Here is a 12,931-nt window from a genome sequence, read left to right on the forward strand (position 1 = left end):
CTTAAATTGAAGAGAGTAGGGAAAACCACTAGGCCACTCAGGTATGACCTAAATCACCCTCCCTTATGATTATACATTTCAAATCCTAAAAGATGATGCTATTATAAAGTGCTGCACTCAATATGCCAGCAAATTTGGAAAATTCAGTAGTGGCCACAGGACTGGAAAAGGTCAGTTTTCATTCCAGTCTCAAAAAAGGGCAATGGCAAAGTCCCTTGGACTGCAGGGAGATCAAGGCAGTCAATCCTAAATGAACTTAACCCTGAATATTCATTGGAAGGACTGATGCTGAAGCTGACTCAGTGGAAAAGACCCCGATGCTGGGAAAGATAGAAGTCAGGAAGAGAAGGGGATGATAGAGGACGAGATAGCTGGATGGCATCACCGACTCAGCTAGGCTGTGAAGAAGAGGGACATAAAGAATCAGACACAACAGAACTACTGAACAGCTACAAAACAACCTGGCATCCAGACCCTGACAAGATGGTTATTTTGAGGTGCTCGCCTGCCTTGTTTTTTGTCAGTCAGCTCCCCAAATACAGTCCCTTTTTTGTCTTAACCCTTCGCTTCTCGGATTCATTGGCCTGTTTTGTGGTAAGCAGAGCTAGCTTGGACGCGGTAAAAATATGAGTACGCTTGAGGTGACCTGGGCCCCCTGGCCATCCCACCCTGCAAATCCCAAACTTGATGTGAGACCTTGAAGGTCCATTCTTGTTAGACTCAGGCACATACTTGCTGAATTCCACAGGGGCAATGACATTCCAAGTGTTGAATGGGAAGGAAATGTTATGGCATGTGTTTGAAAAAATGCTATCATTGACTTCTGTTCTGAATCCTTGAAAGGAATCGCATGAACCTTAGAATGAGTGACAGAGAGCTTCTCTATAAGGAGGAACTGAGTCTCTCTTAACATGTAAGGACAAGGATGGGATTTCCCATGGCAGGGAGGGCTATCTGCAGGGAAAACTGAGGTATGCTTTGGAAAGAGAGATGGAGTGAATTACTGGAAACTTAAAATACACACTGACACAGAAAGCCTGAAAATGATCTAATTATTGTCTCTATGGCACTTTTTTTTTTTTTTTTTCTATATCAGGTTAGCTTACACAACCTGGGCCAGATAGCAGCAGAAGGTAGTGTCAGGAACCATTTAACAGGAGGCTTCCTGTGTGCTGTTTTGGATCTGTCAGGAATTCTCTGTTCCTTATTAATTCCTGAATATTCAGGAATTAACAGGAGAGGCAAGCCTCTCCTGGGGTCTGAGGAATCCAGGCATTTCCTTTGTTAGTTTTTCTATACGGTGATAAGTACCCTCTTCCTTTTTATGAAACGTATGGTAAAAGTGATTATTTACAACCCTCTCTCTTTCATATGGATGACCTCATGTTTCTTTGATTACTTGTAAGTTTTGATTTTATCTCTGCTGAAAATAGCTATCTTATAAGACAGTATAAATACCTACACAATGTTGAATAAAACACCTTTGCTCCATCAGAGCTTTGGTCCCCGTGTCTTTCTTTCTCTCTCTCTCTCTCTCTCAGGCTATTTCTTTGGAGCATAGAGGCCCTCTGAGTTCACTTTCCTGCCCAGGCTTCTAAGACCCTCTTGAGAAGGCGCTCTGAGCTTTCACCCCATCGAGAGGGTGCCTGAGGCCTCCGTGAACAGATCAAGCCCCATGTCAGGGACTTTATTGGTTTTCTGCATAAACCAAGGAATATCAGCCTCTTTCTCTCCTTTACTTTCTTATCGTCGACTCTGGACCACCAGGTTCCGGTCCATAAAAGGACCTCAACAAAGTAGGGCGATGGCTCAGAGCAGCTGGAGGAAAACCTGAAGAGTGCTGCTAACTGGGGCCGGCTGGACTGAGCGTCCAGGAGCGCATGATGGCACTGGGGAAGAGCTTCAAGGCGGAGCTCCACGGTCTCCTCTGTGTCCCCTAGACATGGCCAGGAGGACCTGGGGTGATCCTGGGAGAGCACAGCTGATTTCACCCCGGGGAGTCAGCGGGCCCCTTCCCTTGCAGGGCGGGGGGCGGGGTGGGGGGGAGGTGGAGCTCTGGGAGGCAGGGGCAGGGCAGTGCCTCAGGATCTGAGTTGCACACCTGAGCTCCACCTTGAAAATTCCACACCTGAAGCGACTTATTAAAAGCCTGCTTCACTGGAGATTGTACGTAATTGTAGCTCATTTACTTTAATCCTACATCAAGATAAACTTGTTTTACATATTCATTTAAAAATACATATGTATACATACATTTGCTCTTGGAAACTTTTCATTCAAAGTGAGTTTTTTTTTTCAAATACGTACCAATCATAATTTGAATTTTCCATTCATTTAATTATCTATATATACATGCCAGACATTTTTCTATGAACTATATAATAGTTGAGCATTTTAATCACATTTTATCTGTACAGGACTCTGCAAGTCAGGCAAAGTCATAGTAAAGCAAGTATTTAAATAGATCATGTTTTCTTGGTGTTAAATGGGAGAATGTTAAAACTGGTGATTTTAATCCAGGCCAAGGACAAAGCATGTAACATATGAAAGTTACAAACTTACATGCTTTGCCTGGTGACTCAGATGGTAAAGAATCTGCCTACAATGCATGAGATGGAGGTTTGATTCCTGGGGTGGGAAGATCCCCTGGAGAAGGGAACGGCTACTCACTCCAATATTCTTTCCAGGGAAATCCCATGGACAGAGGAGCCTGGCAGGCTACAATCTGTGGGGTCACAGTGAGTGGGACACAGCTGAGTGACTAACACTTTTACTTTCAAGGACACAGCACGTAAGATATGAATGTAGCTACCAAAGTTATGCTCTAGATATTTTAAAATCTGTATTACTCCACATATACATTGTATGTAAGACTCCTCACAATACCCAGCAGGACCAGATATTGAAACATTTCAGAATCCTAAATTCCCAAAGTGGATTTTCTAAACATGAAATATTTAATTAAGAGTACTTGTTATAATTTAAGTAAGAGTGCTTGTCATGATAGAATTTAGAAGGGATTCTGTGAGATGATATAATTGGTTCACACTTCTAGTAAAGTGAGTAAAGCAAAATGTTCCTATTATACCCAGAAGAATTCAAAGTCACTCTTTCTCTTTTAAGGAAACCACAAAACAGTGAAGCAGGTGCTGGATATGTCTGCTGTTAATGAAAATAATTGCATTCTCCATTGTGAGCACTTGGAAAGAAAGGTGTGATTTCTTCTGCTTCTGCTAGCTGGCAGGTTTATTCAGTTCCAAGTACAACTGCCCAGCATCTGTCCACTGAGAGATGACCAGGGGGTAACTGGGTGTGGCTTCCTCCACACTGCCATCACCCTCAGGGGGCCCGCTCCTGGTGTTGACAGCCATCAATGCTTCACACTTCAGTGCAAACCCATGGAAACAATCCCCAAGTCATTAACACATTCTTTCAAATACACATGCCAAAGCATTAGAGGACTGTGAAGACAGCAGAACATATTATCCAGACCTCTGGAATATTCTCTTTTTAAGTCTGCATATTGGTAGGAACAGTTGGGTAACAGGCATCATCAAAAATACAAAGCAGCTTAATGAAAGCAACAAAATATGGGGAAAGTCAACTGCTTGCAAAGTATTACCCACAACCAAGCTTAATAGCAACAAATGTACTTTTTGTGTTGCAGACAACAAATGTTGCTAAGCGAATAATATTCTGTTTATAATGCAACATTTTTGTTTACCATATTTGGCCATTTTTAAGACCTAAATAGTATGTAGATTTGTGAGACTGGTGGCTTGGAAATAACTATATCTATTTAAAAACAATAATTATGGCACTATTTTCTCTGCCTCGTTGGTGATATAAAGCAATGCGTGCTCGTCCATTGCCATAGCTACTTATTCAGTATCAAATGGCCATCATTATGGCTAGAAATTCAGATGTAAGAGAGACTTGCTTGCAAAAGATAAAAACTTATTCATCCAAATCAAGATTCCCAAGATATACCGTGATATTTTGTACCATTAAGAGAGAAGCAAACAAAATTTCAAAACTCTTAAGATAAATTGTTATTTTAGCTCTGAGTTAGTCATGAACTGGTCAAATCTATTTCTGTTTGGGGATTTTTTCCCCCTCTATTTTGGGGAATTTGACCATTTCTTCTGCTTTCAGTTGCAATGCTTGAGTATGAAGGTTAGCTTTTTCAATTTAAGATAGTGAAAAAAAGAAGAAAAAAACAGAACCGCTTCTGCTTCACTTGTGAACACTTTTCCATTTGTCTTCTAATAGAGTGACATAAAAGTCTTTGGAGGGCCACCCAATTTTTACAAAATCAGGATCTGAATACATGAAAAACACCAGGTCATATATTAGAACAAAAATATACATCTGGGTTATGTCCAGGTGGCAAGCATTACAGAAAGCCTTCTCCACCTTTCTGTCCCTAGGACCAAGAATCAAAAGTTTGTTAGAGTTTTTCTGTAAAATCTTATGGAAAACCTGAATGAACTTTGTGGCCAACTCAATACAATTATTGATGCCTACATGAAGCCTTTGTCTACATCTCCACAGGCATTCTTCACCTCTTAACATAGTCTGCACACTACTAATCCTGTCTCCATCATGTGTGTGTGAATGTATTATACACACATATGTGTGTATGTGTATATGTGTGTAATTCAGTTTGGCTTAAAAATGCAACCAAATCAAAAGCACACACCTTGTTTTCTATTTTCTTTTGAGTGCCAAGAAGAGATATAAAAATAAGTAAATTTGACTTAAGAAATTGAGTCAGAGCTGAGCAAAATGAAGACAGAGCAGATGTGTCTGAGACAGAAAAGACAGGATGTTGAGAAGGGCAAGTCCAGAGGCCTGAGGAGGAAGCAGTCACTGGAACCCAACACAGTTCAGGAACGGAGCTGCAAATACTAAACAGTGATGATCGGGAGGACGCTGATGACAAAAGAGCTGGTTCAGAGGGGATGTCCTGGAGAGTGGACAAGGACCAAGTAACGGATCCTAACAGAAGACGGATGATGATGACCTAGAAGAATCCAAGGGAGCCTCGCCGAATGTGCAGTGAAGGGAAGCTGGCAGGGAACCGGCTTTCCCTGCAGTGGGAGGAAAGCCCACTGACAAAAGTCAGTGACCTTTAAGAAAACTGAGGGGACAGTTAAATAGACCCCACTGCGGCATCTGTGAGTGAAACACAGGGTGCGATGAGGTATGACATTTGACCCTGGCTCTCCACTGATCTGTGGCTCCCTCAGTGAGGAAAGAAAACCCAATGAACTATATCTATTCAAATTCCACTTCAAAACCTCTTAAAATGTTGTGAATGCAGACAAATGCCTTTTCTGCATCTGTATGGATTTGTTACTTCAAATTATGTACAAAATCCACTGAATAATAATAAAAGAAGTGAACGCTCCTTCCTCCCAAAGGGCACTGATAAACAGTTGTATTTTCATACAAGCAGTGAACATAAAGCAAATTTTCTTATTTGTCTTAAGATATTGAGTTACTTATTAAGTTACTCATTGGTGTATAAATTGCTGTGACTAGTTCAGTTCAGTCACTCAGTCAGGTCCGACTCTTTGTGACTCCATGAATCGCAGCATGCCAGGCCTCCCTGTCCATCACCAACTCCTGGAGTTCACTCAGACTCACGTCCTTCAAGTCAGTGATGCCATCCAGCCATCTTATCCTCTGGCGTCCCCTTCTCCTCCTGCCCCCAATCCCTCCTAGCATCAGAATCTTTTCCATGAGTCAACTCTTTGCATGAGATGGCCAAAGTATTGGAGTTTCAGCTTTAGCATCAGTCCTTCCAAAGAACACCCAGGACTGATCTCCTTCAGAATGGACTGGTTGGATCTCCTTTCAGTCCAAGGGACTCTCAAGAGTCTTCTCCAACACCACAGTTCAAAAGCATCAATTCTTCTGCGCTCAGCTTTCTTCACAGTCCAACTCTCACATCCACATATGACCACTGGAAAAACCATAGCCTTGACTAGATGGACCTTTGTTGGCAAAGTAATGTCTCTGCTTTTGAATATGCTATCTAGGTTGGTCATAACTTTCCTTCCAAGGAGTAAGCGTCTTTTAATTTCATGGCTGCAGTTTCCATCTGCAGTGATTTTGGAGCCCCAGAAATCAAAGTCTGACACTGTTTCCACTGTTTTCCCATCTATTTCCCATGAAGTGATGGGACCAGATGCCATGATCTTAGTTTTCTGAATGTTGAGTTTTAAAGCAGCTTTTTCACTCTCCTCTTTAACTTTCATCAAGAGGCTTTTAAATTCCTCTTCACTTTCTGCCATAAGGGTGGTGTCATCTGCCATCCCTTAAATAGATCTCGAATCCGTTTTCTTCTCTCCAAATCTGATGTTGTTTCTTGTTCTGATTTAGGTCCCTATGCTCAGTTGCTCATCTGTGTCCAACTCTTTGCAACCCCATGGACTATAGCCCTCCAGGCTCCTCTGGGCATGGAATTTTTTAGGCAAGAATACTGGAGTGGGTTGCTATTTCCCCCTGCAGGGGATCTTCCCAAACCAGGGATCAGGTCCATGACTCTTGCGTCTCCTTCCCTGCCAGCCAGCTTCTTCACAAGCAGCACCTGGGAAGCCCCACGTAGGTCCCTCCTGTCTCATAATTGAAATGAAGTCCTGAGGTCTCCCACTTCCAATCTTGTGACCTTCAGATCTGTGCAGGTGACTGTGGGCAGGATGATGTCCTGCCCTCATGCCCTGCACTGACACCTGGCAGCAATAGCTGCCATGCATGTTCCACTTACATCTCATTGAATGTAGTCAGTAGTGATAATGAAAGCAGGACGGGGAGGTGAGGGAGGCGGAACTGAGAGGAGGTGAGGAAGGAGGCACTTGTGTAGTGTCTGGAGAACTGTGTTCAGGTGCTTTACACTGACTTTATGCTCTTCACAACAACCTTCAGAAGTGGGAGCTGTAAACACCATAAGGACGCACTGGGGTTCAAAGCTGTTAGACATTAAACATCTGTTTTTCATATCATACACCTAGTCTGCAATATTTTGTTATAGCAGCCTGAATGAACCACATAACAGAGTTCAGTGGACGAACCACATAAGACAAAGTTTAAACACCTTAAATCACTTCAATCCTGAGTTTAACACCAACAAAAACACTACTCTCTGAAGAGCTCAAATTAAAATTAGGTACTGAAATTTTGCCAGCCAAATGTATTAGAGAAAAACACACGCACAATATCCACATATCAAAGGATTCTAAGGAAAGCTGTCTTCCGTGTTTAATCCTTTCAATGAAAACCCCAGTGATAAATGTTTGAGAGCATTTGCTCAAAGTTCCCATAATCTGTGGTTCACTAACCATAGATTACTTTCTTAAGAATTTGATCACAGGCATCCTCAAGAGTTTTATCTCAGAAAATATGGATAGTTGAATGTACCTATAATGAAATATATTAATAAATATCATATTACTGTGTTAATTTTTACTGAATTTCTACTGGGCTAGTTCAGCAAGAACAATACAATTGAGTGTTTAGAAACCCACTTCTCTACTAAAGTGAATCTTCTTGAGGAACTATTTCTTTTAAATTTTCTGCCTACATAGCATGTTTTCCTAATATATGCATATTAATATAATACACATATTAACACATATAATTCTCCAAATATGCATTATATATAATGTGTATCTTAACCTAATATATATTGTGATAATTATATATATAAACAAACATATGTAAGTGAATGGATTTAACTTGGCATTCCACAATCTTATATTTACAACATACTTTACTAAGAGACACAACGAACTTCCCGCAATGACTACTCTGTATGAGCCATTTTATGTTAACACTTGGTATAAACTGACACGTGGAACATGGTTATATAATTGTCAAAGCAGGTTTAAGACCAGGAAAGAGTGTAAGTCACCATGAGAGGGCTAATCTTTCAACAAAAAAGGAGCTTATTAACTCATCTCTCATTGACTCATCAATTTGGAAATCAATTTTAGATTTCTATTCTACCCTATTTCTTAAAAATTTACAAAGCATGTCAAACAACAAGCCAAGGTGTACCAACCCTTCTTGTCTAGAATGCTGTTAGTATTCTAGCAAGAGCTGTTGTCTGGAAATTTTGACGTAACTGTTCTTTACTGTTATGCTCAAAATGTAATATACCTTCATCACCACGAACTTAATCGGGAAACCCCCTTATTTGGAATGTCTCCCAAGGAATCAAATTAGGCCTAATTATGCTTAATGGCAATGTCTGCTGCTTAATTTGGATGGTAATTCTGCTTAATTGAGATGCCTTCAGGTGTCTAAGTGGTGCTCTTGTTTGAGGATCCGTGTGAGCCTATCCATGCAGAAGCGTTGCTTGTTCTCTGAGCATCTCACCAAAGTAAACGAAGGAAGGCAAAGAAATTTCTGGAGCAGTGTAACACAAAATTCCTGAAATTTAACTTGTTAATTGTTATGTGTTCAGAGTCAACAAAATATATACGAAGCCTTTACAAAAACCTATGTAAGTGTGCACAAACATGAGAGAGAAAAGTGAACTTGTATAATGAGAGAAATCCATAAACCCAAACTGCATAAATTCAGTATTTCATTTGTCATTTTGCAGCTTGGCCAGGTTTTAAAATCAACTTCAAAATACCAAGGAAAAAATTTCATGAGTTTTAATTAATCTTAGCCCACTGGTGTCCAGTGGAACAGGAAGATAATGGGACATGAAACATTTCAAAAGCAAAAGAGGAATCTGGTGATAACTGAAAACTCTTCCCTCGACCTCTTGCTTATCTGTGTGTGGTAGACATGACTTGTCACCAACAACCACTGGCCCTTTCTCTGACTTCCAGATGGTTCTTTCCTCCAGCTGCTCAGTATCTTGAGCATGGACATCTAGCTCAGGTGGTCTTAAGGGGAGCATCTAGGAGTTTCTAGACAATTCCTGCCATTTCTCAGGAAGACATGCAGTGTTTCTTCCTTGAGCATTGAACGTGATGGTATGGTAGCATCTTGTGACCTGAGGGGTATGTGATCATTACTCAGAGAGCAAAGCAGAGAGAAAGGCACACACCAGAGCCCTCAGCTTCTTAATTAAACCTGGAATCTCCATGGCTCTGCCCTTTCATTGCATGAAACAACATTTCCCTAAAAACGTTTGGCTTTTAGTCAGCTCTTCTATTATCTACAGCCAAGAGCATCCTATCAGCGCACTGAATAACCTACCGCTTCATTTCCTTGTGGTTCTCATCAAAGTGATAATGGAACAGATAGCTGCAAAAGAAATGACTCTTCTTCCAGGAGGAAGAAAGCTGACTAAGAGGCTATCAGAGCTCTGCAAAGAGCACACATGTTTCTATCCTGAAATAGAAGTAAACAGCTCTGAAATCTTACCTTCCTGGGTCTCAGCTTCCTTGCTGTCGAATGAAGGGTTTAGACAAGAGTAACTCTAAGCTGCTGTTGTCTGCATAGAGATTTCGGTCATTCTAGTACATACAGTGTGGACAGAGAGTGTCGCCTGCCACGTCAGTAAATGAAGGATGTTGTGTCCATCAAGCCCCCAGTCTCTGCCTCGTGGGGGCACTCAAGGTGGAGGAAAGCAGGACACTGGCCCTGGAAGGTTAAGATGGGCATCCAAGCAGGGATTCCATTGAGTCCAGGCTCTGCATCTTCCCATGTATAGAAAAGAGCTAAAATTCACTGAATTCAAATGTCCACTTTTCTTCTATTAACAGTAATCTTTTGATGTTTGACTACCTATTTTTCCCAAAAAAACTGCTATATGTCCTGGTTCCTCCCTGACCTGCCCTGAACAGCCCCCTGCAGTCATCTGAGAGCCGTCTCATGGGCGTACATCCTCCGTGCATGCATGCCTGCTTCGTCACTCAGTCGTGTCTTCTCAGTCAGAGAAGCCTGACTCCCAGGCTCCTCTGTCCATGGGATTCTCCAGGCAAGAATACTGGAGTGGGTTGGCATTCCCTCCTCCAGGGGATCTTCCTGACTCAGGATCGAATCCACGTCTCCTGCATCTCTTGCATTGTAGGCAGTTTCCTTACCACTGAGCCACCAGGGAAGCCCCTATGTCCTCTGTATGCCCTCCAAGTGACACTAATCCTCAACTTTCAGGTTGTGCCTTTTTTCAGTTGACAGTAGGAAAGACATAGAAACACTGATATATAGGGGTATCTTTCATATAGAAAAATATTTATGATTATCCATATGTAATCTGGATGTAAATGAATTTTAAACTATTGGGAGTGAGTTAACCAAATTCCCTGAAGATTTCATCTGGAGCTTCTGCTTTCGTGCTGAAACTCCAGGGCATCGTCCATATAAGAGTTTAGTATTTCAAAACTTGACGTGGATACTTCTGCTTGCAAGATCACCATCACTGATGGTGGAGCCCAGTGCACCGTCCAACGGCCCTGAGAGAAATGTGATGCTGCCAGCAGGACTCTCTTTGGCTCTCTCTGGCCTCTCTGCACAATGTCACACTCATCCCAGGTTTCGGCAGCTAAGGACACACCTGGGAATCCCGAGCTGACCTCTCTGAGGGACACACATTTGGAGATATAGCAAGCCCCTCACTCTCACTGCACCCAGAGCCAAACCCATTCTCTCTTCCCTTAAACAGCTGGTTTCTGAGGCCCTTTCCCTGTTTCCAGGTAGAGAGAACTTAGAATCTAATTGTTCCAACCTGGGATGATTAGGAGAATAAAGAAGGGTGTTATCATCAGTAATTATGTAAGGACAGTGGATGTTCACTGGGAGTCCCCCGGGAGGCTGGACCTTATGTCCATTCTGGCCAGGGTTTCACCACCCACCCCAATTCTGGATTCCTTCTCCTCTCCCCTTGCAGCAGGTACCACAGGGGAAGCCATGTGTTCACAGTGTTAAGAGAATCAAGACCACCTGCCCACGGATCGTCCTCTTTCACTCCCTACATTCCACCTGGAGGCCATCGACTGATTACTGACTGCTACTGCGATAAAAAGTTCTCATCACAATAAAAAATATGTTAACTATACAAGGTGATACATGTTAACTAAACATTGCAGTAACCAGTTTTCAATATAAATACATATCAAATCATTATGTTGCACACCTTACACTAAAACAATGTTGTATGTCAGTTGTTATATGACAATCAAGCTGGAAATAAAACCATAATATAGAGGTAACCTTCAGGAGCAGTAGGAGGGAAGCACACTGAGAGTACTTTATAAGTGCATCCTAGACAGGCTTTCCAACCAAGGCGGATAGACTGACGCGCCATGAAGCAGCAGATTTTTAATTCAAACAAGATGTAAGGGTGTGTGGCACTCACCAGGTTGTTCATGGTAAACAGTTGCCATGGTAGAGAGTTGAGCTGCTCAAATGTACAGAGGGGAGCTGAGAGTCTTACCTTGTCAGGGTCCGTCGTAGTGATGACCCAGACACAGTGAGCATTGTCTTCGTACTGAACTGGGTAATTAGGAGAGGTAATGACGCCACTGGGCCCACGCAGATTCGATCCACATGTTCTTGCTAGAAATATACAGAGAGGACGTTATTTTCTACAGGGTTTCATCTGTGTGGTGAAGACACAAAATGCACATGGAACTTCAAGTTAGCTCTTGTGTGACTGCGATAAAAAACTGTGAAATCAAATTGGCAAGTAGATTTTGCTCAGCCTTTGGGACCTTTGCTTGGTACTTGCAACGCTTACCTGGAACTCTTCTTTATCACGTTTCCCAAAGCGTTACCCTTCACAGAATGAGCTGACAACAGCACCTTGAAGTGAAGTGAAGCCGCTCAGTTGTGTCCGACTCTTTGTGACCCCATGGACTGTAGCCCACCAGCCTCCTCCATCCATGGGATTTTTCAAGGCAAGAATACTGGAGTGGGTTGCTGTTTCCTTCTCCAGGGGATCTTCCCTACCCAGGGATTGAACGCAGGTCTCCTGCATTGCAGGCAGGTTCTTTACCATCTGAGCCACCTGAGAATCCCGACAACACTACCTTGACAATATCAAACCAAATTAACCCATTTTGGGCCCCATTCTGACTCCTGCAGAGAGGGTCTGATAAGGCGTTTGGGTGCACACAATGCAATACGAATTCAGGAGACCAGAATTAACGTCTCAACTATGCCCGACAGGATATGTCCTTGCATAAGTAATCCCAGCCCCCACAACCTCAACCTTTCTATTTTTAAATTTACTTATTTTTGGCTGCACTGGGTCTTTGTTGCTGATAGTGGGCTCTCTCTAGCCGGGAAGAGTGGGAGCTACCCTCTAGCTGCCGTGTGTGGGTTTCTCATTGCCATGGCTTCCCTTGTCGAGGCTCCAGGCTCCAGAGCACAGGCTCAGGGGTGGTGGCGCTCACCCTTAGTTGCTCAAAGCCATGTGGAATTGTCCCAAACCAGGGATCAAACCCCTAGCCCCCTGTACTGGCAGGCAGATTCTCAACCACTGGACCACCAGAGAAGTCTCTCATTCTTTCTATTTTACATGAGAATGATGCAAGGGATGATATTTAAAGTTCCTCTCAAGCTTTAGATTTTATTCTATAACAAATTATATCACATGCAAATTACAACTTAAAATACAGTTGAAAGTATGAAGAAAGAAAATAGAAATGATGACTCCCAAAGGAAAAAGAAAATACCTTAAAATTGAAACAGTGCATAAATGGCATGACCCAATAAAAACGACCAAGTTTTGAATACAAAAATATTTCAATTGATCTTCTCTTTAGAAAAGGAGAATTTTTTTAATGAATACTCAAGTTTTGGAAATCAAATGTCATCCTAAGCTCCATTCTTAACATTAATAATTTGAACTGTGTTTGAGAAAAGAGTGGAGGAAACTAAACTTCATAAATAAGCACTAATGTAAGAAGTTCGGGTTCATTTCCCTAAGATGTCATATAACATAAACTGACTAAGCTGCCAT

General features: G+C 42.1%; 1 protein-coding gene across 2 annotated transcripts in view; it reads right to left on the bottom strand.

Moving 5' to 3' along the window:
• The window catches only part of CSMD1 (CUB and Sushi multiple domains 1), a 2,064,317-nt gene that overhangs the window by 543,728 nt on the left and 1,507,658 nt on the right, over positions 1 to 12,931 (bottom strand). For both annotated transcript variants that reach the window (XM_059882319.1, XM_024986326.2), the window contains exon 10: positions 11,402 to 11,523. In XM_059882319.1, coding sequence (XP_059738302.1) covers positions 11,402 to 11,523 — 122 coding nt within the window. The remainder of the gene's footprint in view (positions 1 to 11,401; positions 11,524 to 12,931) is intronic.

This window comes from Bos taurus, chromosome 27, assembly GCF_002263795.3.
Source record: "Bos taurus isolate L1 Dominette 01449 registration number 42190680 breed Hereford chromosome 27, ARS-UCD2.0, whole genome shotgun sequence".
NCBI lineage: Eukaryota > Metazoa > Chordata > Mammalia > Artiodactyla > Bovidae > Bos > Bos taurus.